General features: G+C 40.0%; 1 protein-coding gene across 1 annotated transcript in view; it reads right to left on the bottom strand.

Annotated features, from left to right (window-relative positions):
- The window catches only part of LOC150061582 (uricase), a 37,131-nt gene that overhangs the window by 548 nt on the left and 11,945 nt on the right, over positions 1 to 24,638 (bottom strand). Inside the window, exons 2-7 of the mRNA XM_090333709.1 lie at positions 23,536 to 23,754; positions 20,314 to 20,430; positions 20,141 to 20,219; positions 4,641 to 4,827; positions 3,115 to 3,238; positions 740 to 823 (exon numbers count right to left, since the gene is read on the bottom strand). Coding sequence (XP_090189835.1) covers positions 740 to 823; positions 3,115 to 3,238; positions 4,641 to 4,827; positions 20,141 to 20,219; positions 20,314 to 20,430; positions 23,536 to 23,754 — 810 coding nt within the window. The remainder of the gene's footprint in view (positions 1 to 739; positions 824 to 3,114; positions 3,239 to 4,640; positions 4,828 to 20,140; positions 20,220 to 20,313; positions 20,431 to 23,535; positions 23,755 to 24,638) is intronic.

Genomic DNA, 24,638 nt, shown 5'->3' with positions numbered 1-24,638 from the left:
GTGCTTTAAGAATGTATCTACTTTCCCACCTCATTATTGTCACTTCCTACTTCTCATGCTGCCTTTACTTTGTCCATTCCCAAGTGATGGTCTCAATGTAGCTTGGGCCATCCTCAAGGTATTGGGACAATTAGATCACTCAGTCACCTTCATACAGTGCCTCTCTGACACCAGGCCTCCAGGTGAGATTTAGGAGTAGCCTGACTCTATTGAAGGGAGGACAACTGTGGCTTCAACTCATGGTTAAGCCCTGGAAGTGATCAGTGCAGGTCTGAGGCTCAGGGAGGCCCAAAGAGACCCTCCTGTCTGCCTGAGCCTTGAACTAAACTAAGCGCTACTCTAGTCATGACTCCTGACTCTTTCTCTGTTTGGGGACCACTTGCTTTGTCTGTGGTGGAGATCCCCCCGCCCTGCCCCCAATAAGAGAATAATAAATCTGATGCTTTGTGTGGCATTTTTCCAAGATCTCAAAGCTATTTTCTGGGCACACTCCTTCTTTGTCCTTCTCTGTTCTGCAACTTCCAACCTCCTCTATAATTGTTCATCTACTTCTGCAGGACTCCAGACTCAGGCATTGAAAGACCCTGAGTCTATGAGGGTCTTCAACCACTGACAACTATAAATTTTCCTCAACACAGTCATTATCAAGTTTGGGCAGTGATATTATCATTGCAAATTTACACGGAAGTAGAGGGAATAGGGCAGAAATATGCTTGGAATGTCTTTAAGGTTATCTTACCTCTTCCTTGTTAATCAGTCCCATTTTGGACAAGTCTACGGTAAAGTAGTGAATGTTTGGCAGGCTGATTTCCATATCTTCTATCTGAAATTCAAAATACTGTATATCATGGAAGGCACATGCGCAACTGTTTCTCTCACTCCACCCACTCTTCACCCCTTCTACCCACTTACCAAGCACTCCAGGTCCAGCTCTGTCTTTGGGACACCCTCTCATCTACCCCTAGTATTCAATACTGTGTTCTCTTGCAAATCCTGTTATTACATAGTAGCTCCCCCACCCTCCAACCCCCAATTTCCTCAGCATACAAAAGGCTCCTCCAGTCAAAACCCTGAAAGACTTCTGAGGCATTTCAACTGGGCTCCAAGAACTAAACACACTAAATTCCTCCTCATTCTGTTCCCTCCAAGCCTGAACTAGAAACATACATAACAGATGTGTGAAGATTGAAAAATTACAACAAAGCTAAACATTTTTATAGTAATAGAAATGCCATTCTTCCAACTTGACAGAATAGCTTTATAATAAGCTGTATGGTTTGCATTAAAAATTATCTGACTCAGCTGAGCATAGTAGCCCACACCTATAATCCTAGCTACTCAAGTGGAGGCTGAGATCTGAGGATCATATTTCAAAGCCAACTTGGGCAGGAAAGTCTGTGATACTTGTTTCTCCACGAACCACTCAGAAAAAAGCCAGAAGTGACATTGTAACTCAAGTGGTAGAGTTCTACCATTGAGCACAAAGAAGCTCAGGGACAGTGCCTAGGTCCTTAGTTCAAGTTCCAGGATCAACGATAAATAAATAAATAAATAAATAAATAAATAAATAAATAAATAAATAAATAAATAAATAAATGTCATCTCTTTGGAGTGCTGTGCCAAGCCATGTCATATGGGAGGAGCTGTCCCCAGCCCATGGTCCATCCCATCTCCTATCTTGGGCTCACATGAGTAGATACTCCAGCTTGCATGTCAATTCTCATCCACACCACACTGTCTGCAAAACCTTCTGCTATTCTGAGGCCAATGCTGTGCATACCAATTCAGATGACATTCCTTTTGGAGAATGTGTCGCCAGAAGCAGTTTGCCCAGTTTCTGGAAGTAGTTGTGGGCTATTTGGGCAGAAAATGCTGGAAAATTAGCCAACTTTTTTTTTTTTTTTGCTTTTTGCTGGCACTAGAGTTTGAACTGAGTGTCTCATGTTTTCTAGGCAGTTGCTCTTTTTTGAATCATACCTCCAACCCTTTTCCCTTTAGTTATTTTTCAAAGGGTCTCATGGATTTCTCAGGCCAACCTGGACCATGATCCTCCCATCTATTGCTCTCATGTACCGAAAACCACAGTCGAGTACCATCATGCTGACTCCTTATTTGAACTGGAGTGTCACTAATTTTTCCCAGGCTGGCCTAAAATTCTGATCTTCAATCTCTCTGCTTAAAGTACCTGGGATTTTTTAGATAAGAGCTACTGAAAAATAACTCTTCCACAAACTATGGGGTAGAGGGAGGCATGGCCAGAGAAGACCTGAAGAGGAGCTCCACAGTATGATGTGTAGGTAGAAGTCCCTTCTGTGTGCAGGGGCTTCTCTCCTTCCCCTGGATAGTCATGGCCAGATTTCTGCAGTCATGTCCCACAGATCTCCCTTTTTGCTCATCACACTACTTCCTAGGGAACAAATATGGCCATGCTGCCACCTGCCTAAGTCTCCCCATGGCTCCTAGCTCCTAATAGCTCTTAAGATAAAAATGCAAACACTAAGCTCCAAAGCAACTCTTGCCTGGTTGCTATCTCATGTGTAAGCCTCTAAACCTACCCAAAGTAGGTCTGTATTTTCTATAATAATGTATAATCTAGTGTATTGTCTACTTATTTATTTTCTTTCTTTGATTGACTCATGAGCCCTTTGAGAGCAAGGACCATGGCTAATTTATCTTTGTATCCCTTGGGCATTGCCAGAAAAATAAGAACCAATCACATCAAATAAATGATGGGGATATAAACAGATAAATGGAATAAATATGTATACATTTATCTTTCATTCTTTGGATCCCTTGAAATGTAGACCTTCCACCTAATTATAAATTGAGGCATTGAAGTGCCCAGAGACTGAGGCTTGAATCAGTGACAGGTTGAAGGGACTCAAAGAATTTTCAAGAAAGCTAAAAATTATAGCAGTGGCCTGTGATTTTAGGTTGAACAGATTTTTCCATTTTTTTTCTCTCTTCTCACTTGCTATAACAAGCTTTTGAACAACAACAGATGTCATTTCTCATGTGTCTTCCACTTTCTTATTTTAACTCTCAACTCCTTCTCGGAGCTGACAGAAGACACAAGTTTTCTTAGTCCTCACAATGGTAAGTGCCAAAACCTACCTCAGGCATCTGGCTCAGGGAGAGCACCTGTATGTCATAGAGAGTCTTCTGCACAGAAGGAGAGTATTCACCTTTGTCATAGGGGCCAGCAAATTTCTCTAGCACAATGTTCCGCACAATGTTCCTTTAACACACAGAAGGAAAGTGAACCCTTTCATGGAATGCCATTTTAGGAATACATTATAGAGCTAAGAAGTAGTGACATTTCTGTCCCCCAGAAAACAATTCTATGGTTGTAGAAATGATTATTATCTCATAATCCCAACCACCTCCTGTTTCCCCCTTACCCATAAACAAACAAAATTAGCTTCCCATTTCTTCCTCTTGACACACACACACACACACACACACACACACACACACACACACACACAAACATTGAATGGCACTAGGCTATTCTCTTAGACTGGTTCTAGGGCCAAATGCAATTCATTTCAGGGTAAACTTCCTACCATGAAGAGACATCCAACCCTGAATTCTGTCACAACTCATTGGCTGCTTCCTCACACTATTGCCAACCTCTGTGCTCTGCATTTTATGTGATTATGTCATTGAACTCGCAATGTAACTAGAACAGGTACTATTGTTATCTTCAGATTCAAGAGAATGAACCTGAGTTCAAAGGTTAAATCATCAACTCTAGTCCCTTTCTTTCCAGGAGAGGCACAGAGACTCTCCTGATGCTGTCATGTTAATCTCCTGCCGCCCAGAAAAACACCTAAAATAAAGGAATAGAGGACTGAGGAGAGGTTCTCTTTAAGCATTTAAAAGCCTATCACATAATAAAAAGAGCAGAGAAAAAAGTGGGAGGAAGCAATGTGAGAGAGGGGAGGAGAAGGGGGAACAGATTCCAGCTCATCACAGGGAAGAAATTTCTGGCAATTAAAGCTTCAGCAAAGAAATAAGATAACCTAGTCACAAAGCAAACTCTGGGAGTTCAGAAGCCTAATTATCCCTTGTCAAAAAGAGAATAAGCATCATACCTTTTGCATTTGTTGTTTACAAAGTATTTCTGTGAACACCATATCACTTTGAATTTAGCCTGGGGTGACAGATTTTCCCACTTTGCCAGGGACCAGGGGGTTTTCTGGGCCATGGGAATGTCCTTGGTAAAAACCACAGGTTGGCTACCCATTCAGCAATCTCCACATCACAATGAGGTTCAAAGGCTAGTTCGTCTTCGTTTGATACAGTGCTGCTTCAAGGATGCCCCCGAGTCCAGTGGCCTGAGCATCACCTGGAATTCATTATAACTGCAAATTCTCAGGGCTCTGGAGGTGGGTTCAGTGATCTTTAACAAGTCCTCAGGGACTTCCAATCTATATGAATTCTACACATTCTACCATTTGAGAACCACTGAAAAACAGTGGAACCACAAAGGAAAAACAGAGGGGATTTCTGACTGACAAAAGTGAGTCAACTGGCCTCTAGGATTCTCTTTTAGATTGAAGACTCCATAACTGTGGGCCCCTGGGAAAATGGCCACACTACCTGCCCAGGGGTCAGGTCCTAACACTCCTTCCTACCAAGTAGCTTCAAAGTCCACGTCTTTGTTCTGGTGATAGCGCCATTTGCAGTACACTTGCGTGGCAAAGCACCGGTCCTTCACTTCAGGGAGGGTAGTGAACTGGTCCTTGATGAATCCTTCAAATCCAGACTGGGTTGTTTTCAAGACCTTGAGGTCTTTGATTCCAGAATGAATGACTGGAGGTCCTGTTTCAAATAGAAGAGGGAGAGGCTCTATATAACAAAGCACTGAAATTCTGGTCATTTAAACAGGGCAGCTGGGTGCCAGAGGCTTACACCAGTAATCCTAGCTGCTTAGGAGGCTAAGATCCAAGGATCTCAATTCGAAGCCAGACTGTGCTAAAAAGTCCATGAGACTTGTCTCCGATAAACTACAAACACACACACACACAGAGAGAGAGAGAGAGAGAGAGAGAGAGAGAGAGAGAGAGAGAGAGAGAGAGAGAGAGAGAGGGGCAGAAGTGGAGCTATGGCTCAAGTAGTGGTGCTTGTCTTGAGTAAAAGAAGCTCAGGACAAGGACTAGCCCAACCCACCACCACCTCCCTTATCACACACATAGATGCATAGTACACTATGCTTTCACAGAAAATTATGCATCTGTATTTCCTGACCTCCTGTGTACTCTGAACTCAGTGATGGGGATGCTGTGCCTTCCTACCTAAAGTCCATGACTCCCTCCTCTCTCCAGACTTAAGGAAACTGAAAGTCTAAGAATAAATTCCCATAGGATGCTGAGAGATACAGAAATTAGTTAAGTTTCTCTCAGTCAAACGCACCATGTCTTCTCAGTTAGCTACCTTACATATTTTCATATTTTTCACATTCAAGCTGTAATCATGCTGAAATGTGTACGTCAGCTCTTCATGAGTAATTCTCCTCTCTCCTGTGAGTCTTCTGCTGGGGGTAGGCGCAGTCACCACCAGACGCCAATGACAGCTCAGTGTCCTTGAGGTTCTGAGCTCAGACAACCTCATGAATGATTAGCAGCATGGGCCTGGCAGAGCCTAAAAAAGACTTTGGAGATGAAACCATTGACTCAGAGGCCCGCATATACCACCACTAATTTCCATCAAGGCTTGTGTTACAGCTGAAGAAGACTTTGCATTGGGGGTGAAGTTGCTTTGGACTAAAACAAAATGGGGAGTTCAAAGGCATGAAGAGATGATATGGCTCTGGTTCTTCTTAAGGTGTCTTCTCATAAAGTAACAGTACTACATGGCAGGCAGTAGGTGGAATAATCTAAAGAAGCTGCTTATTATCAGGTGCTGGTAGCTCACATTTGGAATCTTAGCTACTCAGGAGACTGATATTTGAGAATCCTGGTTCAAAGCCAGCTCAGGCAAGAAAATCTATGAGACCGTTATTTCTAATTAACCATCTGAAAACTGGAAATGGAGCTGTGGCTCAAAGTGGTAGAATATTACTCTTGAAGAAGTAAAAGCTCAGGAACAGCAACCCAGGCTCTGAGTTAAAACCCTATAATAGGAAAGAGAAAGAGGAGGAGGAGGAGGAGGAGGAGCAGGAGGAGCAGGAGGAGCAGGAGGAGGAAGTAGAGGAGGAAGAGGAGGAGACTACTGCTTATTTGTGTGCAAAATGGTGCCTACTCAGGGTACAACTAACAGATGAATTTAGGGAGAGAGAATCCTTCCCTCCCTAACTTTACTTCTCTGTGAAGTAGACTATTCTGTAGCTCTGGCAGTTTAGTAGAACCTGAAGCAAACTTGGCACCTGATAGTACACCAGGAAACCCCAGGTATTCTGCAGGTAGGCAGATACTACAGGTAGGCAGAGCCATGGCACAGCGGTTGTTCTCAGTGGGTGCACACTCTTTCCTGAGTATGTGAAAGTCAGCCCCTTAAGGCTGTCCGAGTTTGGTTAGGCAAGTCAGAAGTTTCATAATAAGAAAATCACAGACCCCAGAAACTGGAAAATGAACACCACTTGAACTGAGTTTTATGCCCAAGTTAGTGGGGACAGGGAACATTCAGAGAACACTTGGCAAGGCCCAATAGTGAAAGTCATGGCAGGATTATCAAGGCCATCTAGCTGTAGTTTCTAAGTTGGTTCTGACAAATTCCTATCCTTCTTGGCCTGCTTAGCCTAAAAGTTAAGGATAAGGAACATTAGGCATCACTACATCCATGTTTTACAGAATAAGAATGCAACACATAACCCTCAACTAAAACCCAAGGGAGATCTTTAAAATTCAATGGTTAACACCACCTATGCGGTTTCAATTGCTGAGGTTAATTTAGGAGCTATAGAGCTCCAGCAAGGTAAATAATGACTATATGTTGGTATTTTCAATGCTACATGCAGGTACCCTCCAGAGAAAGCAAGAGCCAGGGGTTAGTGGTAGATCTTCCGATAAAATATGCACTGATTAAATCAAGTGTTCTGTGCGGAGTATTCCAGGGCAATGTGGTAAAACAGAAAATTGGAATCGTTTAAGTTTCTGAAATTCTCCTGGGAAGCTACATCTGAAGAACAATCAAAAGAAGGGTACTAGCAACGACTTCAGTAAGACATGCTTATCAGATTCTAAATATCTAAATAATAAAATAAAACAAGGGGCCGGGAGTTTGGCCTAGTGGTTAAAGTGCTTGCCTAGCATGCATGAAGACCCGGGTTCGATTCCTCGGTACCACATACATAGAAAAAAGCTGGAAGTGGTGCTGAGGCTCAAGTGGTAGAGCTCTGGCCTTGAGAAAGTCCAAGGACAGTGCTCAGGCCCTGAGCTCAAGCCCAGGACTGGCAAAAAAATAAAAAATAAATAAAAAAATAAATCCATATTTTAATTTAAGAAGTCCAAGTCTTAAACTCAAGAGAAGTACAGGAGCCATCAAGAGGTATTTGTGAAATGAATAATTGAGCAAGATTGACTCATGCCAACCATGAAGAACCTCACCACTAAGTCTCCTTGCCATCTCAACAGTCCATCTCCATCACTTTCTACAGTCTCTATCGGATCGCTCTTCTACACACACAATGTAACCAACCAAGGGAAAGAGCACCGAACATTGGTTGAGAGCCTTCTCTCTGAAGGCAGGCCTTTGGTTGTTGCTTTGTGCAGTGTTTACATTATTCAGTCCTCAGAAGTCTGTAGAGTAGGCATTATTCATCCACTCATAATCATAGGGCTGGAAGCTAACAGAGGTAGAGTTGAAACTCATCACCACATTACTGGATTCCTGACTTTTCTTTTTTTTCATATATTTTTTATTGTAATTAATAGAAGGGTTACATTATATTTGCCAGACAGAAGGTGCATTCATTCACATACATTGATACCCTTTCTCATGTCTTGGTCCCCATTTTCCTCCCCCCACCCCCACCCCTCATCTTGTTTTCCCCCCTTCCCTACCCAATTTCAAATAACCAAATACAAATATATCCAATATATCAGATATCTCATATTGTAACAATATGAGATAACCAAGGGACAGCAAAAGAGATGAGAGATAATATAGTATATTAAGAACAACAATCACTCATTATATGGCTTTTGTTTCTATATCCTAGAGGTCCTTTCATTTAGTGTCATACTATATGGCCTTATGTATATGGTTCTGCTCTATTGCAAATCTCTGCTAGGAGACCCCAAAGTTTCTACTGATTATGACAAATGAGGAAAACCATTGAGCCTATCTTCCTTTGAGTCTGGCTTACTTCACTTAATATGATTTTTTCCTAAGTCTTTCCATTTCCTAACAAATTGGGCGATGTCATTCTTTTGACAGCCGCATAGAATTCCATTATGTACAAATACCACATCTTTTTGAGCCACTCATCAACCGAGGGACATCTGGGTTGGTTCCATATCTTTGCTATGGTAAATAGTGCTGCAATGAACTGCACTGAACTGCAGAGCTTTTGTATGGCAAAGGACATAGCTAGTAAATTAATTAGGAAGCCTACAGAGTGGGAGAAGATCTTCACCAACCATACAATGGACAAAGGCCTCATATCTAAAATATATCAACAGCTCAAAAAATTGAATCATTCCAAAACTAATCTCCAAAGTAACAACCATCCCATTAAAAGATGGGCCAAAAACTTAAAGAGAGTCTTCTCTAAAGAAGAAACAAAAATGGCCTATAGAGACATGAAGAAATGCTCAACATCTCTGGTCATAAAAGAAATGCAAATCAAAATGACTCTAAGATTCCACCTTACTCCAGTTAGAATGGCCAGGATCAAGAAAACTAATAACAACAGATGCTGGAGGGGATGTGGCCAGGAGGGATCACTACTACACTGTTGGTGGGAGTGCAAACTCGTTCAACCACTATGGAAAGTAGTATGGCAGTTCCTCAAAAGACTAAACATAGAGCTCCCCTATGAGCCAACAATTCCACTACTAGGCATTAACCCAGTGGTCCAGAAACAAGGACATACTAAATCCACTAGCACAACGATGTTCATTGCAGCACTATTTACCATAGCAAAGATATGGAACAAACCCAGATGTCCTTCAGTTGATGAGTGGATCAACAACATGTGGTATAGATTCCTGACTTTTCTACCCCCTTTTAGATCTCCAAATAGGCAGTTCTTTCTCCTTCCTTTGACTCCCTTTCCTCATTTCTGTGCCATAAGAGGCTTTTGAAATGAGGTTGCCACTTCCAATACCACAGTATGTTTTGAGGGCCTCAGAGAGAGGCCTTCCTTGGGCTGAAGTAGATATGGAGGCATCATTCCTATCTATCTTGGAAACTTTTTGTTCTTTAAGTTTTTCATATTAAAAGAAGTGTCCCCAGTCTTTGTGAGCTAAAAACCTCTACCAATACCCCATCTAGAAAAAGAATGCTGTTGAAGTGAAGCATGAATTTGCAAGTAATATTGGACTCAAAACAAGGAGTGAAAAGATGAAAGAGAATGTAAATAAAAACAAAAACTAAAGCAAAAAGGGCTGGTAGCATGCTCTATTGGTAGAATACCTGCCTGACAAGTGCAAAGGAAGGAAGAAAGGAAGGAAGGGAGGGAGGGAAGAAGGGAGGGGGGAGGGAGGAAGGAAGGAAGGAAGGAAGGAAGGAAGGAAGGAAGGAAGGAAGGAAGGAAGGGAGGGAAGAGGGGAAGGAAGTTCCAGAATACAAACCTAAATGATGGCTTCATTTGGACACTTAAATTCCCCTAAATTTAAACCCCAGTCTTTCCTTTTATGAGCACTATACACTAAAGAAAATTACCTGGTTTTTCCTCCTTTGATGTTCTCATTTATAAAACAGAAACAGTAATCATACTTGTTTTCTGGAGTTTGATGCCTGTCTAATATAACACAAATGACGGATAACAAGGCTGCCATATCAGAAATGCAATATGAAAGTCATAATGAAGATTTTGGTCACATTTGGCTTTTTGTCATCAGCTTCAACCACCTAGAAATTTCCCTCCTGTTTTTCAAAGGCTCATTGGGATTTTAAAAAATGAAAAACCACTCTGTGCTATCCTAATGACCATTGGCCCTAGGATGAGGCTTATTGACCTCAGGGCAGTGTTAGTTCTGCTAGACCATATGGAAATAATTTACTTCCTCTCTAAAATCTACAAATGGAGAAAGTGCAAAACACATTTTCAATGTGTTTTGGCATCAGTTTCCCACAGAATAAAGGTCCCATGTTCCCAAAGACAGTTAACTACTGTCACAATGTTGGAAGAGCACACACGCCATCTATGCAAGTGCCTTCACCATGTCTATGAACAGCAGCCGCAAAAACTATTCTCTTTAAATGTTAAGCATAATTTTTCCCTTGGCACATAATAGACACACTGGATAAAAATAAGAGAGTTTTTCTGTCTCTCTATATTGGCAGTGTTCCAACTTTCTGATCACTAGTAAGGACCCCAAGCTTTCAAATTCATAGGACTATAAACTAAAACTGATGCTAACCACACTCTAAAAAAAAAAACAAAACAAAAACTAATCTTGTTTAAAAACAAGAAGTAGGGGCCGGGAGTTTGGCCTAGTGGTTAAAGTGCTTGCCTAGCATGCATGAAGACCCGGGTTCGATTCCTCGGTACCACATACATAGAAAAAAAAAAGCCGGAAGTGGTGCTGAGGCTCAAGTGGTAGAGCTCTAGCCTTGAGAAAGTCCAAGGACAGTGCTCAGGCCCTGAGCTCAAGCCCAGGACTGGCAAAAAAAAAAAAAAAAAAAAAAAAAAAACAAGAAGTAATTCAAGAGGGGCACTGGTAGCTCACATCTGTAATCCTGTCTACTGAGAAGGCTGAGAACTGAGGATCACCGTTTGCAGCCAGCCTGGAAAGATCAATCTATGAGACTTTTATTTCAATTAACCAGCAAAAAGCTGCAAATGGAGCTTTGTCTCAAGTGATAGAGCACCACCATTGAGAGAAAAAGCCAAAAGAAACTAGAAGGCTCTAGATTCAAGACCCAATACTGGTATACACACAAACACACACACACACACACACACACACACGCGCGCGCGCGCGCATGCATGCACACGTCAGTCAATATGAAAGTTTGTCCTTTCATAGGTTACTTCCCATGAAACCATTTCATCAGCTTTTTCTCCCATGCCATAGCTATTGAGTTATGCAAAAGGAAGATTTTTCACATTTTACTTTGCTAGAACATAATCCTTTCTGGCTGTTAGTGTCCTCCTACACACTTAACAGATTGTGGTTTATCTCACTGAGAAGCATACATCTACCCTTGAGCTCTTTAAAGGAAAGAAACTCACTGTGAATTAATAGAAAATAAGCCCAGATCCTTACCTACGCATCAGGTGTCACAAAGCACAAAGCTTTAGTAAGCCAAGAAAAAAAAATTTGTCATGAAGAGGATAATTGCTTCCACATTTAACACCTCCAAAAAGGACACAAATAGCTAAAAGGAAGATATTTTAAAACTATATTAAATCATTCTACTAGAAAATCTCAAACTTGTGAAGTGCTAGAAAAAAAGTGAAATCAATTAACTATCACTTGTCTCTGTGGAGTCCATTTAGCTTACACAGTGAGCAGCACAGCCACCTCTGTGCAGTTCTGGATGGGGAAAGATGACATCACCCAAACAGCAGGTGCTTATTGGCCTTTGGTTCAACTAGAGGATGATCCAGAAGACTTTCCAAAGCCTCACGTCTGTCCAGATCTTTCCTCATGGAGGACCCTGACAGCTTTAGCCTCCATATCAAAGAACATGAACAGTCTTTTCCCTTGCACCCATCTCTGCCTGCGGTCTCCCACTCACTTTTCACAATCTTCCTAGTGTGTCACTTCTTAAATCTAGTCTCTTGGACTAGATTTAGATTTGGTTTTTTGAAGGGAGGGGGGTACCCATCCTGGAGCGTGAACTCAAGGCCTGGGGCCTGTCCCTGAGCTTTTTCTTTTGCTTAAGGCTAGCACTCTACCATTTGAGCCTACAGCTCCACTTCTGGCTCATTTCATAGTTAACTAGAGATAAGAGTAGCACTGACTTTCCTGCTCCCGCTACCTTCCAAAGATGATCCTCCCATCTCGGCATTCTGACTAGGATTACAGATGTGAGCCAGCAATCAACTTCTCTGGAACTTTGAATTTTATCCATCCCTTTCCGCTGTTTACCACCCTCCTCCCCCCACACACTAGGTTTCAACGTCAATAAATGTGTGGGTGTTGTTTTTCACAACCATAAGGAAGCTTCTCTTTTTAAAGATCTTTCCTTCATCTCCCATTTCTCTATTTAGCTCTGCTTTAGCTGGGTTTCTATAATTAGTGTCAGAACGCAAGAAATTTGATGCTTAAAGGGTTGCAGTTTTTAATTCAAATACTGCAGAGGTTTAGGAGCATATTTAATTTGAATTAGTGACTCAACTATTCCAGTGACATAAAGACTTTCTGCAGCTTGTAGTTTGACAGGGACATTGGGAAAGAGTTCAAGAGATACAGGTCGTATATGACACCTAAACCAGCGACCTGAACCTGCATCATATATGCAGAACCTAGCTCTGCTCAGGGTGTGGAAATGCACACATGTCACAGCCACTCAGTCCTTCAGGTGAATACATTACTTTCTTTTTTCCACATTCACTCAAAGAACCAGTCAACTTTGAAAAGCTGTACATCCTTGTGGGTGCAAAGATGTATAGCTCAAAAATGTAGCTTTAAAGGCAGAAACAGCAGAGTAAGTTCTAGAGTAATTTCTAGCCCTAAAAGAGTATGTGAGATTTAGCTAGTTTACCATAATTGTTCAGTTCAAAAATAGAAGTGAATCCAGTTCACAAGAAATCTGGTTACATATCCTGCTGGGGAGAGCTTTGATAGTAGCTGTGAATGTGTGATTAAGTACCCGTGTATAGGGAGGGGCAGAAATGTCACCATTATAATGAAACCCAACAAAGGCACTACTCAGGAATTTGTAGCAACAGCCTTGAATATGTGCCTTTGTGTGTGTGTGTGTGTGTGTGTGTGTGTGTGTGTGTGTGTGTGGTTATTTTCATTATCTATATCCATATAAGGACACTTCCTATGATAATGATTGTTAACAGTGACTCATGTCACAATCCTCCATTTTAACCTCTTAATAAGCAAATTAAGAATTTAACATTGCTACCAAAGCAGCAGCAGGTAGTCTTACTCTCCAAAGAGGAAGAGAATGCAAATACCGCTTTTGTATACACTGCCCTGGCAGATGCACATATTCATAATGCACACAGACACCTGCATGCACTTAAGGAAACAGATGTCTCTGTTCCTGCCCTGATGCTTGCCAGCCTGCCTCGCATGCTGTCGGAGTGGGGCTGAGCCCTATATGAGTCAACCTGGCGCTTCTGGGATCACCGCCGCAATGATACCAGTACCCTTGAAGCTTTCTGGCTTACTGCAGAAAGGAAAGAGAAAAAAAAAGTTTTAATCTGATTATGCTGGCTAGGCTTTCCTCTCTCCAGCAGCCAGGTGATTAGAATTGAAGCTGCTACCAACTTCTGGCAATTCTTGGAAAGATCAGCAGAGCTTTGAACTTGGCCACCTTACTTCCACCTTTGTGGCTCTGCTGAAAGTCACCAATCATGCCTGCTAGCTATGCAGTTTCTCTCGTCTTCATTTAACTCAAAGTTCCTAATATGCCTGTGGCAGAAACTAAATCTATCCCCCTCTTCTCATGTAACCAGGTAAGACTACACTGAGCTACCACACCTGCAGTCAGGAGCCGCTGATTTTCTCTAGAGGGGCAACATGCCATTTTCAGCACTGACACTCATGAGTGAGGATTTTCCTTTTATCTTTTTGTCCTCCAATCCCTTCACTTCTCCTTAGTTGGCTGTCTTGGAAATCGTGCAAGATGATCACCAAAAGTACAGGTGAGAAATATATAGTTGAAGCTGGGCGCCAGTGGCTCACACCTGTAATCCTAGCTACTTGAGAGGATCATGGATCTAAGCCAGCCAGGACAGGATAGTTTGTGAGACTCTTAATGCCAATCAAGCACCAAAAAGCTGGAAGTAGAGCTGTGACTCAAGTAGTAGAACACTAGCCTTGAGCAGAAAGTATTCAAGGACCATGCCTAAGCCCTGAATTCAAGTCCTAGGACCAGCAGATATGTATGTGTCTGTGTATACCCTTTTTACTTTTTGTCCTAGTACATATTACCTTCTAAATTCACATGGAGATTTTCATAAAATATATGATTGCTGGGTATGCATAACTTTATAGAGCAGAAGAATAACCCTCATTCCTGTTATCCTCAACACACACAAAAACATTTCACTGGACTTTTATAAAAAGAACAAACTTCAAGGCAGGTGGCAGTGGCTCACACCTATAATCCTACCTATTTAGCAGGCTGAGATCTGAGAATCATACTTTGAAGCAAGCGTGGACAGGAAAGTTATGTGAAGGTCTTGTCTCTAATAAATGACCCTCATAAAAAGCCAGAAGTAGAGCTGTGGTTCAAGTAGTAGGTAGTAGAGTACTAGCCTTTAGGAAAAATAAATACATTTCAGGAGAGCATCCAGGCTCTGGAACAAAAAGAAAAGAAAAGAAAAAATGAGAGGAGGAAGCAAGGAAGGAAAGAAGGGAGGGGGGAGAGAGGGAGGGAGGGAGGGAGGGAAGGAATGAACATCTGGTATAGCCTTTACATATGAACCCTTTTGTTATGGCTCCTGTTGCTTCAGTAACTAACCCTGAGTTTTCAAAACATGTTTTCCTTCTGTTTCCATGACACCACTGTCTCCAGCCCTCCTTCTATGTTTCTGACCAGTCTGTGTTATTCTTTAAATAGCCCAACCAAAGAGTTAGAAATGAGATTCTTATTGTGTCCTGCATTCTTTCTATTTTTTTCTTTCTGTTTACGTTTTCTGAATCCTTTACCTTGTATATAAATTTGTTTGATCCATGGAAGGAAAGGGAATCAGAAACAGAAGGACGAAGGATGAATGAATGCAACAACCATACTCACTAGCTACTAAGTTGGAAGTGAACTTTACAACTTGGGAGTGGTAATTGGGCAAAAACTAGGGAGGAGGTAACAGTGTCTACAAAGAAATGTACTTGTTTCCCTACTTATATAATGGTAACCCCCTCCCTCATTCATCACTTTTACAATTAAAGAAAGAAAGAAAAAAAAGAAAATACAAAAGCCCAACCCACAGAGAAGGAATTTTCCCAGGGCCATTCTCCGTTTTATGTGTTCTCCTGGAATCACCTTCCCTATGATTTCCTTTACTGTAAGCCTGTTTGTGGTTCCCAAATCCATCTCTATCCATATTCCAAAGCTCACTAGCCTCCCCCCACTTTTATGTATACATTCTCTCCAGTAAGCTCCCCACTCCTCTCACTTCAGAGCCAACTTTAACCTCTCCTTTCTTCTGAACTTCTATCCCTACTCAGCCTCTATAACCTCCAGATCACAATTCCCAAATGCCCTCCGTGGATGAAGATCTACCACTGTCTCTCTCTGGCAAGTCTTCAGCTGGCTCAATGCTACTTGCTGCTCAAGCTTGTTTGCCCCGGTTGGATCTGAATTGCTGAACAAAAGCAAATACACACCCTCACTCACCTGAGCACTGAGGACTTGCTCTGTTGTCATACTAAACAATAATCACAGCCTCTTTCATGGAGTCCTTCCTGTTTATAGACCAAGCACTGAGCTCAATGCTTTAATAAAATGAACATGTAGCCCCTATATTTCTCTGGACACCTGTAGCAGTGAGCCTTGGCATCCTCACAAAACCCAAATTTAGCAGTGTGCAATTCACAGGTGACCCATTCCGTTATTAGGAGTAGAATTCATATCCAAATACCATGCTTTCTTACCCCCAGGCCTTTAGGTTTAACCTGTGCAAAACTTCCTTTAAATTTCACAAAACGTTTTTGGGCAACATATGAAACCCTTCAGAGGACTAAGAGGAATTGGACTCACTGAGCGTGTCCCCATTCAGCAAATGTTTCGCCTTTTCAACAATTAGCCAAAACTTGCCTTTAATAGGATTGAGTATAAGGCAGGTGCTAAAATATTTTCTTTCACTTCTCCGACTCCTTTATGTGTCCTCCATCTTCTTCCAGAAGTCCCCCTTCCACTTCCATGTACAGACTATTTTGAATCCTTTATCAAGATCCAATTAGAAGGTCAGATACCTGTGGCTCTTGCCTTTATTCCTAGCTACTTAGGAGGCTGAGGACCTCGGAGTTCAAAATTTGAAGCTAGCATGAGCATGAAACTCATCTCCCAATTAACTAAAACTTGTTCTTAAGCTATGGCGCAAATGGAGTGTCGGCCGAGCAATACTCTTGTGTGCAAGGCCCTTGGTTCAAACCACCAAAAAGAAAGTTGGAACATTTCCTCCTCCCTAGTAAAGTATTCCAGATGGCCTTGGGAAGTTAGACTTTGATACTACTTTGTTCCCTTTGCATGTCTTTACTCTCTTCATTGTGACTTGAACCTCTCATATTGCAATAAGTCTCCTTAGAGGCCTGTCTCCTACAATTTGTCTACAGTGAATTCATTATAGTCCTAGAAAGTTTATATATAAGTTCTCAAAATCAAATGGTTAAATGAGTAGCATATGAATGAATGACATGTTATTTCCATAAGCGCTTTTCCTTGTAATCAGCTTTCACAAAGTCTAATTCTAGCCCTTGCTGCTACTTGACATAATTAAAAGAGATGTGAAGGATGTGCTAAGTGACCTTCAAAATAGTTGATTACACAGTAGCCACTAGCCATATGTGACTATTAGACACCTGAAATATGACTAGATGGTCTTAGCATGGGACTTAGGATTTCAAAGGCTTAAATTTTTAAAGACTGTGGTGTAGTCAATTAATGTTGGTATTTTATAACTGAATTTTAGATACATTAGATTAAATTAAATATGTTATTAAACTTAGTTTTCCTAAGTTCCTTATTTTTTCAATGTAACTAGTAGAAAAATATTGGAAAATATGTGTAGCTTGCATTGTATAGCTTTGTATATGTGTAGCTTGCACAGTGCTAATGTGATTTAAGAAAACATTGTCCACCAAAGAATTAAGGATTTAATTTCCTTTTCCTCCAAAGTTACATGCTGGAAGAGGGAAATAAAAAAAGAAAAGGAGAGAGGGAAGGAGAAAAGAAGTGTGGGAGGAAGGCAGGAAATAAGGAGGGAGGAGGAAAAGGAGGACAGTGAGAACAAGGAGGAGATAAAGAGAACAGATGGAAGTGAAAGAGAATGATTAAAGAGGTGACGTTGATCAACATTAAGTTGAAACCTCTTTTTACAACAATTTGAAGATATAATAAAAGAAAAAATAGTTCTTAAAAGATGAAAGGCAGGGAAGGAAAAGGGAAAACATGAAAAAAGTGTAATTTTAACTAACATCTCAACCAAAGAGTTTCATGACTGAGGATTGGAAAACCATCTCCAATCTGAGGGCATGGCTCACACCTGTAGTCCTCAGGAGACTGAGGTCTGAGGATTGCTGTTCCAAGTCAGCCCACACAGGACAATCCATGAGACTGTTATCTCCAATGAACCACCAAAAAGTGGAGCCGTGGCTCAAGTGATAGAGCCTAAGCCCTAAGCACAAAATCTCAAAGACAGTGCCCAGGCTACTGGCACACATATGAATACACACGCACATATGTGAGTACACACACACACACACACACACACACACACACAATCTTTTCTAACTGAAAACATCCACAGTCCATTCTCTTTTATACAGCAATAATTTGATAACTGTTAATCAAGCACTGATGAGGTCCTGCCTATCTCTAGACTCAATACAGAGAGTTCAAAACATTAATGGATGACTTGTATACTGGTACTTTCTAGGGAGGGGTTTATCAAATGAACCTTGGAATGAAAAGTGACCATTTATCTTATTGAACTGTAGCATTACTGATGGCTTCTGCCACCTCAAAGTCTTCCTGAACAGGGCTAAAGAAAAAGGTGAAAGGAAGAGCAATAAAGGCAAAATAAAAAGGGGATGGAAAGGAAAATAGATAAAGGAAAAAGCAAAGATCTGAGTTAATATTCTCAGAGTCAACATTAAAGCTTATTTTGAAACAAAAGCCATATAACGAATGATTGTTGTCCTTAATGTACTATGTTGCCTCTCATCTCCTTTGCTGTCCCTTGGGTATCTCATATTGTTACAGTATCTCACTTTGTTATCTGATATATTGAATTTATTTGTATTTGGTTATTTGAAATTTGATAGGGAAGGGGGGAAAACCAAGACGGGTGAGGGGGTAGAGGGGAGGGTGATGGGTACCAAGACATGTGAAAGGGTATCAATGTATGTGAATTAATGCACCTTCTATCTGGCAAATATCATGTAACCCTTTTATTAATTACAATAAAAAAATTAAAAGAAAAAATAATAAAGCTTATTTTGTTTTTGTTGAATTTAAAAGATTTCTTCCAAAGCCAGATGCAGTGGCTCATGCCTGCACTCAGGAGGCTGAGATTTGAGGATCAAAGTTTAAAGCCAGCCTGCGCACCAAAGGACCTGAGACTCTTATCTCCAATTAACCTCCAGAAAATGGGAAGTGAGGCTTGATTCAGGTGTAGGGCGATAGCCTTGAGCTGAAGAACTCAGGGACAACATTCAGGCCTAGAGTTAGGGCTGTAGCATTAAGCTGAAGAGCTCAGGGACAGTGCCCAGGCTGAGTTCAAGACCCAAGATCCCCCCACCCCCTACACAAAAAGATTTTTCTATCTTTGACTCCAAGGTTTTTAAAAGGCACTGGTCTGAGTGATGTATAAAACTGTGCTCTGACAATCTCAATGAATTAGTACAATACAAGCTTTGGAATTTTAATATTTGCTCACTTTAATTATCAGTACTGATAAAATCTATAATATAGTGATGTTACATGGTTAATTTTTAAATGGCTTGCTAAATAAAATCATATAATTACCATTTCCATTTAAAATGAGTTTTGTTTTCTTGAAGTTATATTACTATTATGATTTATTTATCATACAAACAAAATGTTAGAAAAAACTTGTTATTTAGTAAATATTTCCTATAAAATATTATAATTATAGCATGATACAGTTTTAAAAAACCTGATATTGGTCAGAAATTTGTGTTCTTTTTATCTGTTCACTAAGGCCCTCACTTCTGCTTCACCCTTACCTAACATCTATATTTTGCTCCAAGATGAGTTTTTACTTTGTGGGAACAGGCAATCCTTTAATGTAATCCACAATCAAATGATTCATTCCTATCACAGATTTAAAAGTCTTTAAGTAATCTTTAGTTTCTAGCATACCCACTCTGGAAAGCAGTTTGGAGGTTCCTCAAAAAACTAAAAACAGAAAAAAAACAACTAAAAACAGACCTTCCCTACTACCCAGCCATAGCACTGCTGGGCATCTACCCTGAGCATCAGAACCCAGGACATGATAAGGACACCTGCACAGTCATGTTCATCTCTGCACTATTCACAATAGCCAAATGATGGAAACCCAGATGTCCCACTACTGATGAATGGATACAAAAATGTGGTACAAATATAAAGTGGAATTCTACATAGCCACCAGACAAGATAAAATAAGGGCATTTACTGGGAAGCAGATGAAACTAGAGCAAATCATATTGGGTGGGATAAGTGAAGACCAAAGGAACAAAAGGCTCATGGTCTCCTTGATATGTGGATATTAGATCCAGACAGTACAAGAGTGATGACTCAATACTCAGGTACTCAAGGTCATTGACATGATCTTGGAGCTATAACTACATAGACACAAAAAGCTTTGATGGGATATATACCCTATAGACATACGTTATATAGATCAATATGTATCTATGACATACAAACTCTCAGCTTAATTTTAATTTTGTTCTTAAATTTATCTGCCAGTGATTGCATATAGAGATCCCATTCTTGAATACTTCTTAAACTTGACATTTGAAATATGATGTAAAAAAAATCAATGTTAATAAAATCTTTTTTAAAAACGTGTTTCTTTTTTTTCCCATGGCAGTATTTAGGAGAGATGTTGGAGGGAGGGTTCCTCTGAAATCCCAATTGCAAATTCAAAACATGAAAAATAGTTTCTTACTGTTCCTCATTTGTTCAACCTCACAGAAGTGGCTTCCGGTGGGTGTGTGAATAAACGCGTGGACGTGCTTGACACCATTCTGAAAGCCAAGGGGGACATTATTTCCAGTAAAATGTCAACATCATCACAGCACCCATTTCTTTCATTCAACTGGGAACATAAAGAGAAACAACCTTCTTGAAACGCCTCCATGGGACTTCTTCCACATAGACATGAGCTCGAGTGACATGGTTGAAAGAAGAAAGAAAATGCTCACAGATGTTCACAGCAAAGTCTTCTATGCATTTTATCTGTAACAATTAGAAACAAAATGTTAGTGGTCAGAGATACTTGCTCACCCCATTTGAAGTGTTTTGTTGGTTGGTTGGTTGTTATTTTTGTTTGTTTTGACACAGTTCTTTCTATGTAGCCTAGGCTGGTTTCAAATCTGTGAGCTTCCTTCAGAGAACTGGGATTACTGGCATGTGCCACCACTGCCAGTTCAAAGTTAAGTTTTAAGACTAAGAGAATTCCCTTTCCTGATCAGTAGCTCTTTAGACTGAGAGGAGATCTGAATCTCAGGCACGCTATCAGTCTTCATCCCAATTTTGCACTTGATGAGACTCTACCAAGTGAAACTCTACCCTGTTTTGAAAAGGTTCCTGTGATATGGTAGAAAATTTACCAAAAAGAAGTGGTGCTGTGGCTCAGTGGCAGAGTGCTAGCTTTGAGCTGAAAAGCTCAAGGACAGCACCCAGGCCCAGAGTTCAAGCCCCACAACAACAACAACAAAAACCCTTACCAGAAGCAAAAAATGAACAACCTTCAGACTCTTCTCTAGATGAGCTTAGTTGGCCACAGATTACTGCAAAACATCCTAGGCTCTGCGGGATTTGTGAGTGGTTCCCAAGTTTCCAAGAGAAATATATCCACAAGGGGTAGTCTCATATTCCTTGCTTTCCACGTGAGCCTTCTATGGATTCCTTCCAGGTCTTCTCACAAATTCTCCATGTTAATTTCTAGGCAGTATTTTGTGGTCCTAGCCCAGTTTGTGAATTATCAATGACTTTACCTAAAACTTTTGGTGTCTTATTAGTTCAGGTTTCCTAGTCTAATTCTGGTATACCTATTATTCTAGAATGGATAAATCCTATTTCCTCAGAAGTGGCCTGGCACCATTTCAGATAGCGCTTTGTTTTTTTGACAAAAGTAATTAGGAGTACATTGTTAAGATCTGTCTTCCCATTCTGACCTGCTCATGGGGTGAATGTCGAGTTTGAATGCTTGCATACCCACTTTTGGGGGAAAGTTAGCTGTTGAGAACCAGGTGTCCATTCTGATGATTAAATTTAATTTTAAAAATTCCAAAATTGTATCTACCATGTAGTAATCTTAAAATGTTATAATTTTTACTTTTTAAACCACTAAGTCTCTGATTTTTAACATAACACTATTTTTTGCTAGAGCCAAACATACATGAATGTTTCAATTTTATATAATTTGTTCACGTTTATATATATAATAAAAACTCAATAATCCACCAAACAATAGCGCTGGCCAGGATAAGGAAATATGTGGTCATTCTATTAGAAATTAATTTAAGTTGGTTTTAACATACATTATTTCACTTTTATTCAACCTCTCACACAGGAAAAAAAAAAAACGTGAGAAATTTTGATACCTTTATCCTCTTTCCTATCATAGTACAGGCCTATTTGAAACTGTGTTTTTCAGAGTAAGGGAAGGGAAATGGGGACAAAAACATGAGAAGAGATATCAGTGTTTAGGAAGTAATGCTCCTATCACCTGACAAATATAACTATAACCCCTCTATACATTATCCCAACAATAAAAAAAGAAAAAAAGGAAAAGTGTTTTTATTTTGTTTTCTTTTTTTATAGGTAACTTATTTTTTTAATTTTTTGTTGTAATTAATAAAAGGGTTACATGATATTTGCCAGATAGAAGGTGCATTAATTCACATACATTGATACCCTTTCACATGTCTTGGTACCCATTACCCTCCTCCCCACCTCCCCACCCATCTTGGTTTTCCCCCCTTCCCTATCCAATTTCAAATAATCGAATACAAATAAATTCAATATATCAGTTAACAAAGTGAGATACTGTAACAATATGAGATACCCAAGGGACAGCAAAGGAGATGAGAGACAACATAGTACATTAAGGACAACAATCATTCTTTATATGACTTTTGTTTCAATATCCTGAAGGTCCTTTCAATTAGCTTCTTATTTTATTTTGTTTTCTTTAAGACAGCTATTTTTCCATAGATATAGTTACTGGGTCATTCTGATGAACAAGAGAAAAGTTCAGAGCAGAAACAGGCCTTGCAGAAATTACCCTGCAATTAGTTTATTTATTGGTGTGTAATGAATATGGATTTCATGCAAAGATACAAAAGTATAACCTTTCCAGTCTGTATTTCTTGTCAGTTGAGACTTCTTAGAAAATAAGAAGTTACTTTGAATTGCCCAGAAACATGCAAGTGGCCCTGTGTAGATTCATGCATACTAGAAGACCCTATAGCTAAAGTATTTGGTGACTTCAGGTCTAGGTCACTCTTAGAGACCACGGTTAACCACCATGTTACAGGTAATAATTGGTAATGGAACTGGGAAGAATAGGAGGGCATTCCAGTTTGGACAAATAGATTTTGGTAATAAAAAGCACATGTCTTACACTCAAGATTTACTTCTGTAGTAATAAAAAGAAGAGAAATGGTTTTTTTTCTACTATAAATGCCCACTACTCTCACAGAAAAAAAGACCTGATAAGACTCAAAGAAATACAGGACAGTGGTGAGTGCTAGTGGTTCATGCTTATAATCCTAGCTACTCAGGAGGCTGAGATCTGAGAATTACAGTTTGAAGCCAGCCTGGGTTAAAAAAAAAAAGTCCATGGGAATCTTATCTCTAACAATCAAAAAGCCAGGAGTGGAGGTATAGATCAAGTGGTAAAGCTCTTGTGCTTGAAAGCTAAAGGATAGTGTGTAGGCCCTGAGTTCAAGTCCCAATACTGGTACAAATAAGCAGAAAACAAAATCAATCAATAAATAATAGACATGTTAAAGTTTATTCTGAACTCCTCCTAAGACACTACTTTCCTATGGTCCTAATTTGAAATGACATGCTAAATTGTCTAGTAACATTCTCTCCTAAAATATTAAAGAAAAAATAAAGATACAAAGATGTTTTTAAAGGCAAAAACAAACTTTTCAGCATGGCTAAGAATTTTAATAGAGAATTTTAGAGTAGAAAGGAGATTTTTAAAGTAGTATAAATGTAAAAATACGCTAAACGGAAGTGAGAACGTAAAGATAGGTAGTACCACCCCCATGTTATCTTGTAGCGAATTCTACACTAAGATAGGCCTTATCTAAGAATGGTACATACTCCCTTGAATTTTGCCAAGACATGAACTGTGTTCTTGATGGTATCTGTAGGGATGATATCTGAGTTATCACCATGCACATAATCTTTCTTGGACCGCAGAGTCAGTTGCACTGAAGTTGTCACCTCTTTAATGCTGTGATATTTTCCATCTCGTTGAATATGGAGAACTTTTACGTTATCTTTCCCATAACCAGTTCGGACAAACTCCACTTCATCATTCTATAAGGAAAACATACTTATTTTACTGCAGAACATTAGATGAAGGAAGAAGGCCAACTGAAATTTCCTTAAGCATTAAAGATCAAGAACATTTGTGAAAACAATACCATGGGAATTTGCAAGTCAGGCATGGTGGCACACACCTGTAATGCTAGTTACAAGTTACTCTGAGGGGATTTTTAAAAACTAGCCAACATCAGGTACAGATGAGAAGACAGAAGAGGTTCAAGGCCAACTCAGAGCAAAGTAAGCAAGACCCTATCTCAAGAAAGTAAGCGAAATGGTTCATGGATAATCTCAGCCAAGTGGAAGGGTAATGCTAATTCAAGTATAGTTAGGGGTGGGAGAGGTGGAGGAAGTGCTTTATTTTATATGAAAAACAAACTACAGCAAACAAAATTGAGGGTGTGGCTGAAGTAGACTGCTTGCCTAGTAGACACAGATCTTGAGTTCAAAACCTCAGTAACATACACAAAGAATGGTATTGGAAAGAAAGGAAAGTGAAAATATGATTTCCCTAAAGACAGACAGGTGCTACAATGAACATCATTGTGCTAGTGGATTTAGTATGTCCTTGTTTCTGGACAATTGGGTAAATGCCAAGTAGTGGAATTGCTGGGTCATAGGGGAGCTCTATGTTTAGTCTTTTGAGGAACTGCCATACTGCTTTCCATAGTGGTCGAATGAGTTTGTACTCCCACCAACAGTGTAGTAGTGATCCCTCCTGACAACAACATCCCAGATAGCGAATTTAAAAAATAGTAACAAAAGAACTTCTAGGTAAAAACTATGTTAATTTGCTGTGCTTTATTTAATCTCTGCCAATCTCATCCTTATAACAGCTCTGAAACTGCCATCCTCATTTATCCAAAAGGATAAATCAA

This window comes from Megascapheus bottae, chromosome 6, assembly GCF_031878675.1.
Source record: "Megascapheus bottae isolate mThoBot1 chromosome 6, mThoBot2.hap1, whole genome shotgun sequence".
Lineage (NCBI taxonomy): Eukaryota > Metazoa > Chordata > Mammalia > Rodentia > Geomyidae > Megascapheus > Megascapheus bottae.
Note: the sequence above shows the minus strand (reverse complement) of the source record. Positions and strands in the feature narration are given on the sequence as shown.